The 20,410-nt window shown below is 40.5% G+C and overlaps 1 protein-coding gene across 1 annotated transcript in view; it reads left to right on the top strand.

The window, feature by feature from the left end:
- The window catches only part of LOC140210896 (inter-alpha-trypsin inhibitor heavy chain H3-like), an 87,648-nt gene that overhangs the window by 5,766 nt on the left and 61,472 nt on the right, over window positions 1–20,410 (top strand). Inside the window, exons 4-13 of the mRNA XM_072280161.1 lie at window positions 613–779; window positions 3,742–3,846; window positions 4,097–4,259; window positions 4,525–4,635; window positions 4,724–4,852; window positions 4,930–5,046; window positions 9,410–9,578; window positions 11,897–12,022; window positions 15,768–15,949; window positions 20,137–20,322. Coding sequence (XP_072136262.1) covers window positions 613–779; window positions 3,742–3,846; window positions 4,097–4,259; window positions 4,525–4,635; window positions 4,724–4,852; window positions 4,930–5,046; window positions 9,410–9,578; window positions 11,897–12,022; window positions 15,768–15,949; window positions 20,137–20,322 — 1,455 coding nt within the window. The remainder of the gene's footprint in view (window positions 1–612; window positions 780–3,741; window positions 3,847–4,096; window positions 4,260–4,524; window positions 4,636–4,723; window positions 4,853–4,929; window positions 5,047–9,409; window positions 9,579–11,896; window positions 12,023–15,767; window positions 15,950–20,136; window positions 20,323–20,410) is intronic.

Raw genomic sequence — 20,410 nt, 5'->3', positions numbered from 1 at the left:
CTTTAGTTAATGTTGAGATTGGACGGGCTGTGCTTTTTTTAAAACTGGTTAAAGAATGATTTGATAGTGGTACATAAACCTATAAGAGGCACAGATAGTGTTGATAGTCGGAATCTTTCTTCCCCATTGTAGAAGTATCAAAAGCAAGATGGAACATGTCTGAGGTGAGAGGAAGGAGTTTAAAAGGGGAATTGAGGAGAACATTTTTTAAATATAGAGATTTATGGATAATTGGTACTGACTGCCGGAGAAGGTGATTCCATCAATTATCACATTTAAGAGTCATTTAGATAAACATTTAAGTAAGTGAGGCCTATGAAGATACAGACATAGTGCAGGCAAATGGAATTCATGTAGATGGGCAAAAGGTCAGCATAATATCTCAGGCCAAAATGCCCATATCTGTATCTGTGCTGCAGAACACCATGATTATGACTCCATAAGGTCTTCAGCTAGAAAGTCTTTTTACAGGTTCACTTGAGAACAGTAAGTATGATATAAAAAGATCCACATTGGAGCAAGTATGAATGAATCTTTATAAACATCTTTATTCATAATAGAACAATACATTGCAATTCCTCATTTCCAATTGTATTTCCTTTATTTCTTCAGGATCATGGAAAGGTTGAAGTCTATAGCTTGAAGATTGATTCAAAAGTTACATCTCGATTTGCTCACAATGTCATAACAAGCCGAGTTATAAACCGGGCATCTAGATCCAGGGAGGCACTCTTTGAAGTTGAACTGCCCAAGACTGCTTTCATCACTAACTTTACCATGTGGGTGTCTGCTACAACCTCCCAATTGGCAGAGTTCAAAAGGAGCTAATTCTTATACCCATTTTTTAGTTTTGATTAATGGTAGCTAATATAAAGTCCCTTTCTTTCAGGAACATAGTGGCCAATGGTCTTCTGACAAAACACAATGACGTGGATCTCCTGTCACCAACCTTAATGCCTTTCACACTTTTGGGTGTAGATCGCCATGTGTAGTTCATGTGTTTTTGCCAACAGAAGCTAAAACCATCTAGATGAAGTTGTAATTTCTCACTTTCAGTTTGCCTCTTGTGGTTGTGAACTATGGAAACAATTGTAGGTGTGTGAGAACTCCTGTTCACACCGTCTTTTCATTTGTGATTACTGTGGGTAATCAGAAACCTGAAACCTGTCATGAGTTGAGCTGTGAAATCTGTATCTAGTTAAAACAGCACGTTCAGACTGTTCTGAACAAGGCCATAGTCTTCCATAGGTTGCAAGCTCCCAGCTTGCGCAGAGCCCATACATATGAACTGCTGTTGGGAGGACTGACAGAATAGTGTTGCAAGGTCCAGGCATCTTCTGCTATGTGGAAATTCGGTTCGCAGCCATATGTACAACCTGCAAACTTTTCGAGTTACAAGCATGTCACAGGAATGGAACCGTGTCATAACCTGGGAGCAGCCTAGAATTGACTTCTTTGTAAATGACAAATAACTGCTGACTGCAGCCAATTTCTTTGAGGCATTTGTTAAATGAAGGCATTGTACAACAACAACTTTTATTTATGTCACCTTTAATCTCAAGGTTGGAGCATATTTAAACAATATATGGTACTAAACTATATACAGAAATATTTCGGCAGAGACTAGAAACTGAGCTTTATTGGTTTTATACCATAAGACATAGCTGCAGAATTGAGTTGGCCCACCTGGTAATAGAGGATGGGAAGGCAGAGAGGGTTGGGAGGGAATTTCACTGCTTAAAGTCCTAACAATTAAATGGAGAATTGTGAATAGTAAAGCAATTAAAATTATACATGTTCAGAGGCCATGGTTAGAGAAGCAGATATATCTCTGAATTTATTTCACTGATAGAGAACCTGGAGGTAGGAAGATGCAAGGAGATAGAGGGATCTGAAAATGAGAGACAATATAAAATTCAGTTGCTTAACCAGGAACTGATGAATTTAAACACGAGGAATTCTGCAGATGCTGGAAATTCAAGCAACACACATCAAAGTTGCTGGTGAACGCAGCAGGCCAGGCAGCATCTCTAGGAAGAGGTACAGTCGACATCTCGGGCCGAGACCCTTCATCAGGACTAACTGAAAGAAGAGCTAGTAAGAGTGGAAGGGGGAAGGGGAGATCCAAAATGATAGGAGAAGACAGGAGGGGGAGGGATGGAGGGAGATGTCCTCCTAAGGGTCTCAGCCCGAAACGTCGACTGTACCTCTTCCTAGAGATGCTGCCTGGCCTGCTGCGTTCACCAGCAACTTTGATGTGTGTTAACTGAAGAATTTGAGTGAGTAGACATTGGATTGATGAGTGAACCCAAATTTTAGAGTACATTTAGCAGAGATACATATGAAATCCAGTTTACAGAAAGTAGAAATAGTTAGAAAAAACAAAAGTGTATTGAAATAAGTATAAATTTATCACAACACAGATGGAGGTTAGAACAATAATTAACTTGAATGGAGTAGAGTTGGACAATGTCACTGAAGTGGAACAAAGTGGTTTTAGTAATTCCATGAATAGTATTATTAAATCTTACCTTGAGGGCAGAGACAATGCTTAGGCTGCTCAATTTCACAGTTGCCAGGAAATTTGATAGAGACCATGGCAAATGAACAGAATAAATGACAAAGACCAAAGTCGATAGCTTTAATCTTTCCATTGTTTAGAGGAGGAAAATTCTGTTCATCCAATATTGAATATTAAACAAATCATCTGGAATTTGGAAAAAGTACAGAGTTCAAGAGAGATGATGATGAGGTAGAGCTGGATCTTCCTCTGTGCTGTATAACTCTGTCAGAGATATAGAAACCCTGGAAAACATTAATCAGCTATTTCCTTTGTTAAGGCGGAGAACAGTATGAAAACCATTTGATGTCTGCTGTGCAGTTCTTATTATCAGGTGATCTGTGTGTCCTATGACCAAGAGAGATGAAATGTAGCTCCAGTGAGACCCAGAGCTTCCCTGCTGCCAGCCACCACTGAAATAGTTCAACCTGAGGCTAACAAAGTCGTGGCTGATGACTTTGTTTGTGCATGTTTAGCCTTCCAAGCACTCAAAAAGAACTGAAGATTGAAAATTGATTGCAGGTAACAGGTGGTGTGGTAGTACAGCATTGCTGGGACATCCTGCCGAACTGAACAGCAAGAGCTGAATGTTTCTGAGTCTGGGGGAAGTGGAAGGCCAGCCACCAGCTGACTGGTGAGACTAGAATCAGAATCTGCTTTAATATCATTGACATTTGTCATGAAATTTACTGCTTTATGGCAACAATGCAATAAAAATACTACATCTTACAATAAGAAATATATATTTTAAACATTAAATTAAATAAGTGATGCAAAAATAGTGAATCAGCGTTCATGGGTTGGTTGATTGTCCTTCCATGTTAGCTTTACTTGAACTTAATAAAAGTTGAGTCCTCCAAAAGATATTGCAAGCTAATGGTATTGGTATTTATTTTGTAAGAAACAGAGAGCCATTTAGCATAAATTGCATAGTAATTGAATTTTTCAATCAATGCATCAAGCATTGCAGTTAAGATTTTGTAAAGTACCCAAAATGACAATCATGTGAATTGATATTTTATATCCAATGGTCCCATTAAATTACAGAAGAATATAATGGAAAAAGAACTTTATTTCCATTTTAAAAGTCCCTTCCATCTATTCAGACCAAGTGTATGGCTTGCATTAAATTAAATCACTTTTAGTTTAACAATGTATTCTTCTGATGCTTTCATCTGTAGGACAATAAATGGTGTATTATACACTGGAGAGGTAATGAAGAAAGAGGCTGCATGGAAGCAGTATAGAGAAGCAGTTTCCCGGGGAGAGACAGCAGGTTTGGTAAAGTAAGAGCGAAGTTATACATCTATAATTACAAAATAATTGGCAGAGAATTGTGAAGTTTGTGAAAATAATTCACCTGATGGTGCATTGAAAGCGAGATTTGCAAATGTACTCTTTCTCAAAATGTGCTGGGGTTTTTAAGCTTTCCTGTTTCTAATGCTGAATTATTTTCGGACACTGCACAAAATGCCAATAGCAATGTTATTTGATCACTCTACTCTTCTTACTTTTCTTGTGCTCTCACACACAAAGAGCATCAGGAAGGAAAACAGAGATGTTTAAGATGTCGATAAACATTGCACCAACCAAAAAAATTGTGTTTGAACTAACATATGAAGAACTATTACAACGCAAGTTGGGGAAATACGAGATGGTTATCAAAGTAAAGCCTTTGCAGCTTGTCAATCATTTCCAGGTATGTCTGTAAAATGACTACTTTTCCAAAACAAAAACTTTTTTAACAATTGAAACATGAGATGCAGGAAACACTCATCAGGTGATGGAAAGTGAAACAGGGTTAATGTTTCAGCTTGAAGATCCTTTTCACAGATGCTGAGTGTTCCCAGCATTTTATGTTTTTTGGTTTATTTCAGATTTCTAACATCTGCATTTTATTATTGCTGTTTTACAAATGATATGCTGACATAATGAAAACAAATTAGTATTATGTTTTTTTTTAGATTGATGCCCATATCTTTGAACCAAAGGGTATTACTTTCCTTAATGCTCATGCAACATTTTTAACGGAACAACTAGAAAATGCGTTGATAAAAAATATTACTGAGACAAAGGTAAGCTATTGCAAACCTGACGGGTTTTTCTTTAATGTTCCTTTTATCAGTATTTCAGAACCTAATATAAAAATAAAATTCATTTTAGGCACATGTTTCCTTCAAACCAACCCTGGAACAACAGCGCAAATGCCCTGATTGTGGTAAAACACTGTTGGATGGAGACTTCATCTTACAGTATGATGTCAATAGAGACCTGTCTAGTGGTGACATACAGGTGAATGGATGCTATTTGGAAAGGGTTTGACTTCTCCATGTTGTATAACATTTTGCTGATTACATAACTCATTTCAGATTGTAAATGGATACTTTGTCCATCATTTTGCACCTACAAATCTTCCAAGAGTGCCTAAAAATGTCGTCTTTGTGATTGATCGCAGTTTCTCCATGCGTGGCCTCAAATTTAAGCAGGTATTGCAACTTGCTTAATCAATCTTGAGCTAAGTAAATTAATTTAAACATTTGCATTTATTTATGTATATTCTCTATTTTAAAATATCCATTCTCACTGTACAAATTTCTTCTTTACTGGTTCATTGTAGAAACTAGAAACTAATAAAAATATTAAATATAAAATATCCATTCTTATTTTGAAAGATACTTCAATGTCTTTTTTGTTAGGGAGTATTCTGGAGTTAAGTGAATATAGCAGGCAATAATAAACAAGAACTAGTCTTCAATTCTTAATGTAAATTGTAAATTGCAAACAGTAATCAGTACTGCTTTGCAAATAGGGTTAGAGAGCACAGGCTGCTGGCCCACAGCAGCGGGCTGGCTGATAAGAGATATAGTTTACATAGTGAAGTGACCATGAGACTTTCTCATATGCACCAGCCAAATGTAAGACAATAGGGTAATGTTAATTGGCCAGCATCAAACCAGGCAGCTCTGTCCCTCTGAATATATCCCTTGCCCATCCTCTGGGTCCCCCCCCCCCTTGTCCTCTGTCCCTCTGAATATACCCCTTGCCCATCCTCTGGGTCCCCCCCACCTCCTTGTCCTCTATCCCTCTGAATATACCCCTTGCCCATCCTCTGGGTTCCCCGCCCCCCTCCTTGACTTTCTCCCCGGACCTCCTGTCCCATGACCCTCTCGTATCCCTTTTGCCTATCACCTGTCCAGCTCTTGGCTCCATCCCTCCCCCTCCTGTCTTCTCCTATCATTTTGGATCTCCCCCTCCCCCTCCCACTTTCAAATCTCTTAGAAACATAGAAAAATAGGTGCAGGAGTAGACCATTCGGCCCTTCGAGCCTGCACCACCATTCAGTATGATCATGGCTGATCATCCAACTCAGAACCCTGTACCTGCCTTCCCTCCATACCCCCTGATCCCCGTAGCCACAAGGGCCATATCTAACTCCCTCTTAAATAAGGCCAATGAACTGGCCTTAACTGTTTCCTGTGACAGAGAATTCCACAGATTCACCACTCTCTGTGTGAAGAAGTTTTTCCTCATCTCGGTCCTAAAAGGCTTCCCCTTTATCCTCAAACTGTGACCCCTTGTTCTGGACTTCCCCAACATCGGGAACAGTCTTCCTGCATCTAGCCTGTCCAATCCCTTTAGGATTTTATACATTTCATAAGATCCCCCCCTCAATCTTCTAAATTCCAACGAGTATAAGCCTAGTCGATCCAGTCTTTCATCATATGAAAGTCCGGCCATCCCAGGAATCAATCTGGTGAACCTTCTTTGTACTCCCTCTATGGCAAGAATGTCTTTCCTCAGATTAGGGGACCAAAACTGCACACAATACTCCAGGTGTGGTCTCACCAAGGCCTTGTACAACTGCGGTAGTACCTCCCTGCTCCTGTACTCGAATCCTCTTGCTATGAATGTCAGCATACCATTTGCCTTTTTCACCGCCTGCTGTACCTGCATGCCCACTTTCAATGACTGGTGTATAATGACACCCAGGTCTAGTTGCACCTCCCCTTTTCCTAATCGGCCACCATTCAGATAATAATCTGTTTTCCTGTTTTTGCCACCAAAGTGGATAACTTCACATTTATCCACATTAAATTGCATCTGCCATGAATTTGCCCACTCACCTAACCTATCCAAGTCACCCTGCATCCTCCTAGCATCCTCCTCACAGTTAACACTGCCGCCCAGCTTCGTGTCATCCGCAAACTTGGAGATGCTGTATTTAATTCCCTCATCTAAGACATTAATATATATTGTAAACAACTGGGGTCCCAGCACTGAGCCTTGCGGTATCCCACTAGTCACTGCCTGCCATTCTGAAAAGGTCCCGTCTATTCCCACTCTTTGCTTCCTGTCTGCCAACCAATTCTCTATCCACATCAATACCTTACCCCCAATACCGTGTGCTTTAAGTTTGCACACTAATCTCCTGTGTGGTACCTTGTCAAAAACCTTCTGAAAATCCAAATATACCACATCCACTGGTTCTCCCCTATCCACTTTACTAGTTACATCCTCAAAAAATTCTATGAGATTCGTCAGACATGATTTTCCTTTCACAAAACCATGCTGACTTTGTCCGATCATTTCACCACTTTCCAAATGTGCTGCTATCACATCTTTTGATAAATGACTCTAGCATTTTCCCCACCACTGATGTTAGGCTTACCGGTCTATAATTCCCCGGTTTCTCTCTCCCTCCTTTTTTTAGAAAGCGGGATTACATTAGCCACCCTCCAATCCTCAGGAACTAGTCCAAAATCTAAAAAGTTTCGAAAAATTATCACTAATGCATCCACTATTTCTTGGGCTACTTTCTTAAGCACTCTGGGATGCAGACCATCTGGCCCTGGGGATTTATCTGCCTTTAATCCCTTCAATTTACCTAACAACACTTCCCTACTAACATGTATTTCCCTCAGTTCCTCCATCTCACTGGACCCTCTGTCCCCTACTATTTCCGGAAGATTATTTATGTCCTCCTTAGTGAAGACAGAACCATAGTAGTTATTCAATTGGTCTGCCATGTCCTTGTTCCCCACAATCAATTCACCTGTTTCTGTCTGTAGGGGACCTACATTTGTCTTAACCAATCTTTTTCTTTTCACATATCTATAAAAGCTTTTACAGTCAGTTTTTATGTTCCTTGCCAATTTTCTCTCATAATCTTTTTTCCCTTTCCTAATTAAGCCCTTTGTCCTGCTCTGCTGGACTCTGAATTTCTCCCAGTCCTCCGGTGAGCTGCTTTTTTTTTGGCTAATTTGTATGCTTCTTCTTTGGAATTGATACTATCCCTAATTTCCCTTGTCAGCCACGGGTGCACTTCCTTCCCTGATTTATTCTTTTGCCAAACTGGGATGAACAATTGTTGTAGTTCATCCATGCGATCTTTGAATGCTTCCCATTGCGTATCCACCGTCAACCCTTTAAGTATCATTTGCCAGTCTATCTTAGCTAATTCATGTCTCATACCTTCAAAGTTACCCTTCTTTAAGTTCAGAATGTTTGTTTCTAAATTAACTATGTCATTCTCCATCTTAATGAAAAATTCCACCATATTATGGTCACTCTTACCCAAGGGGCCTCTCACGACAAGATTGCTAATTAACCCTTCCTCATTGATCAATACACAATCTAGAATGGCCTGCTGTCTAGTTGGTTCCTCAACATTTTGGTTCAAAAAACCATCCCGCATACATTCCAAGAAATCCTCTTCCTCAGCACCTTTACCAATTTGGTTCACCCAATCTATATGTAGATTGAAGTCACCCATTATAACTGCTGTTCCTTTATTGCACGCATTTCTAATTTCCTGTTTAATGCCATCCCCAACCTCACTACTACTGTTAGGTGGCCTGTACACAACTCCCACCAGCGTTTTCTGCCCCTTAGTGTTATGCAGCTCTACCCACATCGATTCCACATCCTCCCGGCTAATGTCCTTCCTTTCTATTGTGTTAATCTCCTCTCTAACCAGCAATGCTACCCCACCTCCTTTTCTTTCATGTCTATCCCTCCTGAATTATTGAATATCCCTGAATGTTGAGCTCCCATCCCTGGTCACCCTGGAGCCATGTCTCTGTGATCCCAACTATATCATATTCATTAATAACAATCTGCACTTTTAATTCATCCACTTACTAGCTCTTCTTTTAGTTAGTCCTGATGAAGGGTCTCGGCCCGAAACGTCTTCCTAGAGATGCTGCCTGGCCTGCTGCGTTCACCAGCAACTTGTATGTGCGTTGCTTGAATTTCCAGCATCTGTAGGTTTTTGAATATTCAGAAGTGTTTGCGTTTTTGAATATTCAGAAGTGTTTGCCACTGTAGCTGTGTAATCCAAAGCAAGAATTGTCAACCTAAGATATTAAAGTAATCAATGTCATTGTAACTATTGAAATTGTATTGAATCACTTACCGTTACCTTTGATCTTAAGGGATTGAAAATGTGATGTACTTTTCGTATGGGAGACAACCGAGAGGAGTGTCTACTTATCGTGATGAATAAAAATTTTTATACCACTAGTGACGTTGATCACAGTTACATTTACTAGTACTATTTCTACAGATTATGCCAATTTTACTAAACCTTCAACTTGTTGCAAGACTGACATTAATGTTTAAATTGAGTCCAACATCTGATTGCAGGATTAGGAGTTGCAGCTGGCCAGCTCAACATAAGTGTTAATTTCCATTGAGTGCTTTTTCTTCAATAATTTGCCTCTTTGCAGTGGAGCAGAGGAAGGTTAATTGCATCAGATCACTGCTCCAGCTCTTAACATGGCTGAACGATAACAGGGAGAATATTGTTAACCTCAGGTGCTAATGTGAATATCGTTTTCTCATTTACAGACAAAGATTGCATTTTTTAGAATCTTGGGAGATATTGATGTAAAGGATCATTTTACTTTAATTGTTTTTGACTCCACTATTGAAACATGGAGAGATTCCTTTGTTCAGGCAACACCAGAAAATGTACTGGAAGCAAAAAAATATATCCTCTACTTGCAGCTGGGGGCAGGTAAGTGGATATGTCCCACATGACTAAGAACAAATAAAGATGTGATTATAGATAATTGCATGTTTAGAAATATAATTATTGCTATCATAAATTTGAAATGCATCAGCTTTTTATATTCCTATGTGCAGTATGAAAATTATTCATAGTTTAATGGTGATTGTATATCTCTAACTATCCGTGGGGAAAAAGATGGGAAACCATCTTCTTGAAAAGCCCCAGTCCATCTGGTGAAGGTAATCCTTCAGCTCTATTTAATAGGAAGTTTCAAAATTTGGATCATGTTAAATTTCCAAGAAAGAATGGGATATTACTTGCTTTAGGTGGTGTTCGAATGTGCTTGCTTGCTTGTGGACTTACGATTCTTTATGGAGCTGAGGTCATGGTTTTCGAAAGTGCTACAGCAAGGTGGAGTTTTTAAATGGTGTAGGGTGTGCATGGTAATTACATGAAGGATTACAAAGGATTAAACATTTGCTGGGAACACTGTAATACTTCAATATTCTGGCACTCTCAGGACATTGGAGGTCCTGAGTAGCAATCTCCTGGAATACTGGATATTATTCCTATTAATATCCCAACATGCTTCCAATACATTCTTTAATACCCTTGAGTTTAATGAGGGCCAGGTACCAAGTTCTGGCGATTTTAAAGGGAGTAGGAAATGGATCTCAAAGAGGTCCAGCTTGACAAAAGAAGCCACAACATACAAGCATCATTGACTCTGACTCCGGCCACACACCTATCCATGTTCCAGTGTTCCCAACCCCTCTACAAGTAAACACCCAGTCCACTGTTCCTACGCCATCCTAACTGCGCACCCTGTTTGTCCTGCTGACCTCCAATTCACACTCTGGACTCACAAATGAGTCAGATGCTGAAGCGTTCCTCATCATCATAATGTGCCGTGTCATATGACCATGATTGGTCTTGGCAAATTTTTCTGCAGATTGGTTTTCCATTGCCTTCTTCTGGGCAGTGTTTTTACAAATTTGATGACCTCAACTATTATCAAGACACTTAAGAGATTGTCTACCTGGTGTCAGTGATCCCATAACCAGGACCTGTGAAGTGCACCAGCTGCTCGTATGACCATCCACCACCAGCTCCCATGGGTTCAGGTGACCCTGATTGGGGAGGGGAGGGGGCTAAGCAGGTGCTACATCTTGTCCAAGGGTGACGGGTGACCTGTGACCTGTGACCTGCAGGCTAGTGGAGGGAAGGTGTGCCTTACACCTCCTTTGGTAGAGATGTATTTGGTAGAGCTTGTATGCCACCCAAGCTGAAGCATTAGCATCTCTGAATAGATATCAGTGTTTTCCCGAAGTATTGGAATGGAATTCATTGTCTGGTATGTACTTTTGCTAAAGCTTTCTATTTAATCACTGTTTCTAAATTACCTACATTCCTTGGTCTGTAGAGTGCATATATAACCATCGAGTGAAGTACAGGTTTATCAGCCTTTAACAAGAGTACTTTGTAACACTGGGGTACAGTAATAGGCACAGGTCCCTCACATCACTTACTACAGTTTAAAGGAAACAATGTACAGGCAAGGCATTACCCCCAGATTTTAATTTAGCTAGAGACAGACACATGTTCATGAACATGAGATTCCCATATAAACCCAAAGCTGCAAAGTTGTTAATGTGGGTATATTGAAGGAAATGTGTCTAGCTTCCTGACCTACAGGAGTAGGAAGTGTTTAGTTCTGAGAGGAAGGAGGAAGGTCAGGGGGAATGTTTTCTGTTCACCTGCAGCCACCAAAATACTAATACTTTTTTAGATTATGAGAACACTGTCCTCTTTTCTTGTCATTTAGCAATGCATACATATATTAAAAAATTATACAAATGATATTTACTTAGGATTTTTTAGAAACATTCATTGCCGAGCAGTTGTGAAACCCAAATATTATTTTGCACTTCATTGCAAGCCTGAATGCTTTGACGCAGCTGGTCACAGTCTGCTTCATTAGCAGCTAATGTTGGTTGGGCTTTGGTTTTTGCTTTGAGGAACCGCTGGGGCTGAACTGATTTGTTGTCTTCAAGTTTTGATTATGTTCCTTACAACTAAGTTTGACTTCAGTCAACAGAATGTTTATCTTCCCACTTCCATTTACTTCAATTTTACTTTGTGTTATTCTTGGTTAAATAGTAATTTGCTGACAAGGATAGTCACTCTGTAGTTTATTTTTCCCATGTTTGGGATATTCTTTTTAACCTTGTGTCCAGAGGAGTATTTCCTCCACATTTTCTAGATATAAATTTGTATAAGATATCCATTGCTCAAACTAATTATTTTTTATATGTTTGTTTCAGAAACAAATATCAATGATTCTCTGCTGCTTGCCGTAACTCTTCTGGACACAGCTCACAAGCAAAAGCAATTGCCTGAAAAAAGTGTGTCCATGATAATTCTCTTAACTGATGGTGATCCAAATGTAGGTTAGTTCAAAAAAGTAACTTCACATGCCATGCAAAATAGTTACAATAATCAGAATTCATGAATACTATATAAACTCATAACGGATGGCTTTTAGGAAAAAGTGGAAACACATTTAGCATTTGTTATGTCAAGACTTCTTGTTCGTCATTTTGGAAATGTAGATGTTAACCTGTACAGTACTTAATTATTGTCATAGTTATCTTGTTATTGGGCTGGCTGGTGGTGACGTGGCATCAGCACTGGACTTCAAGGCAGATGGTCGTGAGTTCAAACCCAGCCGGGTCCCAACCTGGGCAGCAGCAGTATCTGATCAGAAGAAAGGCCTGGCGATCTACTTCCATATCTTGCCACGAAACCCCTGTGGACTCTATGAGATTCAACTAAACATCTAAACAACAACAAACTTGTTATTGAAGATTTACTAATTTTCTAAACTTGTACATTGGATATTACAAACAAAAATAGAAACATAGAAAACCTACAGCACAATACAGGCCTTTTGGCCCACAAAGCTGTGCCGAACATGTCCTTACCTTAGAAATTACCTCAGGTTACTCATAGCCCTCTATTTTTCTAAGCTCCAGGTACTATCAAGGAGTCTCTTAAAAGACCCTATTGTATCTGCCTCCACCACCATCGCTAGCAGCCCATTCCATGCACTCACCACTCTCTGCATTAAAAACTTACCCCTGACATCTCCTCTGTACCTACTTCCAAGCACCTTAAAACTGTGCCCGTCGTGTTAGCCATTTCAGCCCTGGGAAAAAGCCTCTGACTATCCACACGATCAGTGCCTCTCATCATCTTATATACCTCTATCAGATCACCTCTCATCCTCCACCGCTCCAAGGAGAAAAGGCCAAATTCACTCAACCTACTCTCATAAGGCATGCTCCCCAATCTAGGCAACATCCATGTAAATATCCTGTACCTCCTTTCTATACTTTCCACATCCTTCCTGTAGTGAGGTGACTAGAACTGAGCACAGTACTCCAAGTGGGGACTGACCAGGGTCCTATATAGGTGTAACATTACCTCTGGGCTATTGAACTCAATCCCATGGTTAACGAAAGCCAATGCACTGTATGCCTTCCTAACTACACAGTCAACCTGTGCAGCAGCTTTGAATGTCCTATGGACTTAGACCCCAAGATCCCTCTGATTCTCCACACTGCCAAGAGTCTTACCATTAATACTATATTCTGCCATCATATTCGACTACCAAAATGAACCACCTCACACTTATCTGGGTTGAACTCCATCTGCCACTTCTCAGCCCAGTTTTGCATTCTATCAATGTCCCGCTGTAACCTGACACCCTCCACAGTATCCACAACACCCCCAACCTTTGTGTCATCAGCAAATTTACTAACCCATCCATCCACTTCCTCATCCAGGTCATTTATAAAAATCACAAAGAGAAGGGGTCCCAGAACAGATCCCTGAGGCACACCACTGGTCACTGACCTCCATGCAGAATATGACCCGTCTACAACCACTCTTTGCCTTCTGTGGGCAAGCCAGCTCTGGATCCACAAAGCAATGTCCCCTTGGATCCCATGCCTCCTTACTTTCTCAATAAGCCTTGCATGAGGTACCTTACCAAATGCCTTGCTGAAATCCATATACACTACATCTACTGCTCTACCTTCATCAATGTGTTTAGTCACATCATCAAAAAATTCAATCAGGCTCGTAAGGCACAAGCAATACATACAAAATGCTGGTGGAACGCAACAGGCCAGGCAGCATCTATAGGAAGAAGTACAGTCGATGTTTCGGGCTGAGACCCTTCATCAGGACTAACTGATAGTAAGAGATTTGAGAGGAGGAGGGGGAGATCTGGCATGATAGGAGAAGACAGGAGGGGGAGGGATGGAGCCAAGAGCTGGACAGGTGATTGGCAAAAGCGATACAAGGCTGGAAGAGGGAGAGGATCATGGGACGGGAGGCCTAGGGAGAAAGAAAGGGGGAGGGGAGCACCAGAGGAAGATGGAGAGCAGGCAAGGAGTTATTGTGAGAGGGACAGAGAGAGAATAAAGAGAGAGCGAAAAGGTGGGGGGGGGGGGGAATAATAAATAAACAAATAAATAAATAACCGATGGGGTAAGAAGGGGAGGTGGGGCATTAACAGAAGTTAGAGGTGTCAATGTTTATGCCATCAGGTTGGAGGCTACCCAAATGGAATATAAGGTGTTGTTCCTCCAACCTGAGTGTGGCTTCATCTCTACAGTAGAGGAGGCCGTGGATAGGCGTATCAGAATGGGAATGGGACGTGGAATTAAAATGTATGGCCACTGGGAGATCCTGCTTTCTCTGGCGGACAGAGCGTAGGTGTTCAGCAAAGCGGTCTCCCAGTCTGCGTCGGGTCTCGCCAATATGTAGAAGGCCACATCGGGAGCACTGGACGCAGTATATCACCCCAGCCGGCTCACGGGTGAAGTGTCGCCTCACCTGGAAGGACTGTCTGGGGCCCTGAATGGTGGTGAGGGAGGAAGTGTAAGGGCATGTGTAGCACTTGTTCCGCTTACCCGGATAGGTGCCAGGAGGGAGATCGGTGGGGAGGGATGGGGGGGACGAATGGACAAGGGAGTTGTGTAGGGAGCGATCCCTGCGGAATGCAGAGAGAGTGGGGGAGGGAAAGATGTGCTTAGTGGTGGGATCCCGTTGGAGGTGGCGGAAGTTACGGAGAATGATATGTTGGACTCGGAGGCTGGTGGAGTAGTAAGTGAGGACAAGGGGAACCCTATCCCTAGTGGGGTGGCGGGAGGATGGGGTGAGAGCAGATGTGCGTGCAAAGGGAGAGATGCGTTTGAGAGCAGAGTAGATGGTGGAGGCATCCACCACCCGCCTTTGACAAAGCCATGCTGACTATTCCTAATCATATTATGCCTCTTCAAATATTCATAAATCCTGCCTCTCAGGATCTTTTCCATGAATTTACCAATCACTGAAGTGAGATTCACTGATCTATAATTTCCTGGGTTACCTCTACTCCCTTTCCTGAATAAGGGAACAACATCTGCAACCCTCCAATCCTCTGGATCCTCTCCTGTCGCCATTGATGATACAAAGATCATTACCAGAGGCTCAGCAATCTTCTCTCTGCCTCCCACAGTAGCCTGGGGTATATCCTGTCTGGTCCCAGTGACTTATCCAACTTGATGCCTTCCAAAAGCTCCAGCACATCCTCTTTCTTAATATCTACATGCTCAAGCTTTTCAGTCCACTGTAAGTCATCCCTACAATCGCCAAGGTTCTTAGTACCTCTGCTTTCTCCTCTAGTTCCATACACACTTCTCCACTGTCACACTTGATTGGTCCTATTCTCTTACGTCTTATCCTCTTGCTCTTCACATACTTGTAGAATGCCTTGGGGTTTTTCCTAATCCTGCTCGCCAAAGCCTTCTCATGACCCCTTCTGGCTGTTCTAATTTCATTCTTAAGCTCCTTCCTGCTAGCCTTATAATTTTCTAGATCTCTATCATTACCTAGTTTTTTGAACCTTTCATAAGCATTTCTTTTCTTCTTGACTAGATTTTCAACTGCCTTTGTACACCAATAAATGAAGGAAACTTGGAATCTGAACCCATTCATGTTTTATAATTGGTTATAAAATGAAATACATAAAAGAACATTGTTTTTAATTTGTGTAGAATTATGTCTGTCTTATGAAGATGTAATTAAAACCAGTGTTAAGAGGAATATTAGTGCTGCTAAGCAGGTAAATTTATTTTAATACAGGTGAAATAGACCCAACAAAAATCCGAATCAATGTCAAAAATGCCATAAAGGACAGGTACAGCTTGTACTGCCTTGGTTTTGGTTTTGATGTTGATTACAATTTTCTGGAGAAAATAGCGCTGGATAATGGTGGCGTGGCCAGAGTTATTTATGCTGATTCAGATGCAGCTTTACAGCTCCAGGTAGGTAACTGCCAAACCCAAAGCAAAGATAAATTCACAGTTACAATCAGACTCCATTACAGGCCCCTCATTCATGAATGGGGAGTGGGTAATAGGAAAAGGCAGTGCCACTTCTCTAGCTTGCCTTGGTTTTATTGAAAAGAATAAATAGAAGGAAAGGAACAGAGTTGAGTAAATATTATCTTTCTTTTCAAAACTTTTTTATTGTTATACACAGGAAAAATAACATGAGTACATTGAAGTAACAACACTTACAATGCCTCAAAAGAAACATTATCTTAAAGATTGAAAAAAGAATTTTGTGATAACAAAAAAAAACCCACTAAGCAGAAAAGTGAGAGAAAAAAAAGAACCCATTAGGTGTACAACCCCGGAATCATGCATCATACAAAAAGCTTCTAAAAATACACATCAAACAGCCAGCAAGAGAAGAAAATATACTAAAAAAATTTACAATTAGATCATGGAAAAATTATATCAATTAACTCAAATGATAATAACGAGCAAATGAGCCCCATCTTTTCTCAAAATCAAATAAAGGTTCAAAGGTTCGACTTCTAATTTTCTCCAAACTAAGACATAGCATCACTTGAGAGAACCATTGTGACAAAGTGGGAGCAAGTAAATATTATCAATATTGGTAAAATTAATGAAGTGTAGCTGACCCAGTGAACCTGTACAAAAGTAAAGTGACGTAAACCTTCAGACACAGAATGCTGGGGGAATTCATCAGGCCCGGCGGCATCTATGGGAAAGTGGACACTCAATGTTTCGGGTCAAGATCTTTCATCATCAACTGTACTCTTTTCCATAGATGCTGCCTGACCTTCTGAGTTCCTCCAGCATTTTGTGTGTGTTGCTTGGATTTTCAGCAGCCGCAGATTTTCTCTTGTTTGTGACATAAGCCTTCAGTGATTTCATGGGCCATATTACATTAGATGTATGCAAGATTTTCCCTTAGCATTCGTGACAAAAGGCTTCAAACAATTCCTGAAAGAGATTAAGATTGGGTTAGATTGTGATGTACCCACAATGAATAGTTTTCTGACATTCACTGTTAAAGTTAATGTGTGAATAATGTAATTTATTAGGTGGAATCAATTATCCAATTAATGCCTTCTGGAAGGGATAGAACTAGTGAGGAGCTCAAACAAGCCTTCTATGTAATCTTTAAAATCTGCTTTATTTTATGTAGAACATAGAACAGTACAGCATAGGAACAGGCCTTTCGGCCCACAATGCCAAACCAGCTGAAAAGAAAATGTTTTAAAATCCCAAAATCTAATTCCTTCCACCTGCACAATGTCCATATTCCTCACATTCATGTGCCTATCTAAATGTCTCTTAAAAGCCTCCACTGTATTTGCCTATGCCACCATACCAGGCAGCACATTCCAAGCATCCACCACTCTCTGAGTAACACAACTTAACCACTCATATCCTCCTGGAACCTCCCCCTCTCACCTTCAATGCATTCTTCTGGTATTAGACATTTACACCCTGGGAAAAAGATACTCATTGTCTACTCTGTATCTCTCTGGCTATCTATCCCAAAGGATGATGATAGTTCCTTTCAGTCAGTTAGTGGGGTTCACCCCACTCCTCAGAAACGAACAGTGTGTGTGTGAGTGGATTTTAGGTGAGTAGGGGGTTGCACAGGTCCAGACCCACCCTCTCGACATCCCCTCCTGGATCCAGCGGCACAGTAGGGTCCAAGATGGCTGGGGGAAGTTCCGTTACGGTGAATGGCCAGACCAAGCTTTGATGCAAGGGATGCCCTTTCCACACTTCACGGCACGTATTTGCTAGATGACCGTTGACTCTACGAGAGGGTTCATCCACCCTTTGACAGGTCTTGTTTTTCATCCTGCAGGGTGTCTAGCCACCCACCCACCAAGCCTGGTGGGGAAGCCAGTTTAGTCGCTGACCACCCGACCATGTGACAGGTAGTACTGGGTTACATGGTACTAGTAGCACTCAGACGAGAGACCTGACCTGATCTACTCTGTGTATGCCTCTCATAATCTTATAAGCCTCTATCAAATGTCCCCTCAGCCTCCACCACTCCAAAAAAAAACAACCTCAGTGTGACCAGCCTCCTGTTACAGCACATGCCATCTAAACCAGGCAGCATCCAGGTAAACCTCTTCTGAACCTTCTCAAAGCCTTTCTATAGTGGGTGACCAGAACTGTATACAATATTCCAATATCTTTTAAAGTAACAGTTAAAATAAGATCTCTATTTGACCTGAAAGTTATAGAATTTGGCCTTTAATTACTATATACTTGTTTGAAAATAAATCCAAACATTTACGACTGGCTTTGCAGTAGTAAAAGAGATGACCTTGTTCATGGCAACATCCCTCTTTGTCTCTGTTCTCCCACCAGGAAAAGCCTGATACGGAACAGACCTATCAGCAGTTCCTTCACTTCGTCAGCGCCACAATATAAATAACCATGTGCTTGTCTAAGTTCAGGCTCTGCCTGAGGATGTAAAATTGGAGACATCACATGCAAAAGGTGGATAGAGGTAGCCTTACTGATACTAGGAGGGAGATGCATATTTTCAGCAGAATGTAGATATCACTAACAAAGCCAGTGTTGACTGAAACGAGCCACCTTATCAGAATATCTGCAGGCCACAAGGTAGCTCTTCTCTGAGGGTTATTACACAAGAAGTTCCGGGAACATGTAAGAGTGAAAAACAGGACAAGTTGCAGAGTGGATGAATCACTTCAACTTTGTTCTGGAATCTTTAGCCAGTCTGATTAACTTTGCATTATAACAAGAAACGACTGTGAGCACTGGATATTATAGAATTTTGTGGGTGCAGACAACATTCAAGCTGTTGTGGGAGTCGTGTCCTTCACACCAGCCGGTATGTAGCCAAGCTGTTCTATTGCAGTTACAACATGGGCATCTAGGCAGTATTGCGGAACCATGCCTTTGCATGACCTGTCCACAAAAAGCAGGACAAATTCTAATTACTTGTGATAATCAGTAAAATGATGAGGGATGCTGTCAATAGGGCTAACTTGATCCTTCTAGTTAATTGTGTTGCTGCTTTGGTTTTGGTGATTGGCTGCAGTGATAATGACAGAGGAGTGGAGCAATATCCAATAGAAATCTTCTGTACTTACATCTGACAGCTAAAGCCATGTACGCTGATAAATTGAAGTATTTATGTAGAAATATGAGGTGTCTTATGGGACTGGAGTAGCTAAGGTTGTTTTCTATTTGTTTTAATCCATAATGCATCTAATGTTCAGTAGAAAGTTTAAGTTAATGGAAGAAAACGTTTGTGGGTTAGAAGATTCATTATATAAACTGGAAATTTTAAAAATCACAGTTCATATTCCACATGCCAGCAGCTTTTTAAATGTTTAAAACTTCAAGAGCTACACTATTGAAGCCTTCCCATGCCTTCTAACCTAACTGTAATCTCTGCACCTGACAATACATTTTATTGTTGTTTTGTCACTGCTAAGTAAGGGACGTGGAAGTGAATGACTTTAAAGAAACCACTCTCCAAATCACTGCCAATTCTTCACTCATGAAACAGCAATGAAAATTCTCAATATTAGGGAATACAATAAGTGGACGTTTTACATTAAGGAGTTTTTAAATGAGCTAATGCTACATCTGATAGAAGATTAATGTATTTGAATTCTTGTATTATCTTTATTGGGTGCATTTATGAACTGAGAATTTACTTAAGATGTTGCCATCAACAAGGTCATCTCTTTTATTTCTACAAAGACAGTCATAAATACTTGGATTTATTTTCAAACATGCTTTAATTACAGGCCAAATTCCTGACTTTTCAGATTAAATGACACTTGCTTTTATATTCTGGTCCTATTCTACTCCAGTTAAGAACAAATAAGAACAGATACCCAATACATCATCAAACTGCTCTCCCATTCAGTGGGAGCATGCACGATCCTCTACATTAAGTTTGCCTCACCACATAAATTTTCATTCTTATTCCTCCCCAAAAATCTTTTCAATTACAACCTTGAATATATTCAGCTACTGAGAACTTACAGCATCTTGAAACAGAAATTTCAAAATATTTATAATTAAACTTTGCAAAGTACATTAATGATTCATTAAGTTTTCTTTTAAAGAAGTTAATTTTAAAAAGACATGTTTTAACCCTCATTGTATGTATATTTTTAATTCAGGGATTTTATGACGAAGTAGCAAATCCCTTGCTTTTGGATGTTGAGTTGCTCTATTTGGAGAATGCAATTTCAGAACTAACAGAGGTGAATTTTAGACAATATTATGGTGGATCTGAAATTGTGGTAGCTGGCAAAATATCTGACAACAGTCTGGATGAATTTGTGGTACAAATTACAGCACAAACTGTAAGTCCCTGAATTGTGTACAATTTTCTTTAAATCTTTGCAAATGCAATTGCATTTAATGCATCTTTGTTTGGCTCAGTTCTCGCAA

Source organism: Mobula birostris, chromosome 16 (genome assembly GCF_030028105.1).
Source record: "Mobula birostris isolate sMobBir1 chromosome 16, sMobBir1.hap1, whole genome shotgun sequence".
NCBI lineage: Eukaryota > Metazoa > Chordata > Chondrichthyes > Myliobatiformes > Myliobatidae > Mobula > Mobula birostris.
This window is presented reverse-complemented; position numbering and strand designations above follow the sequence as displayed.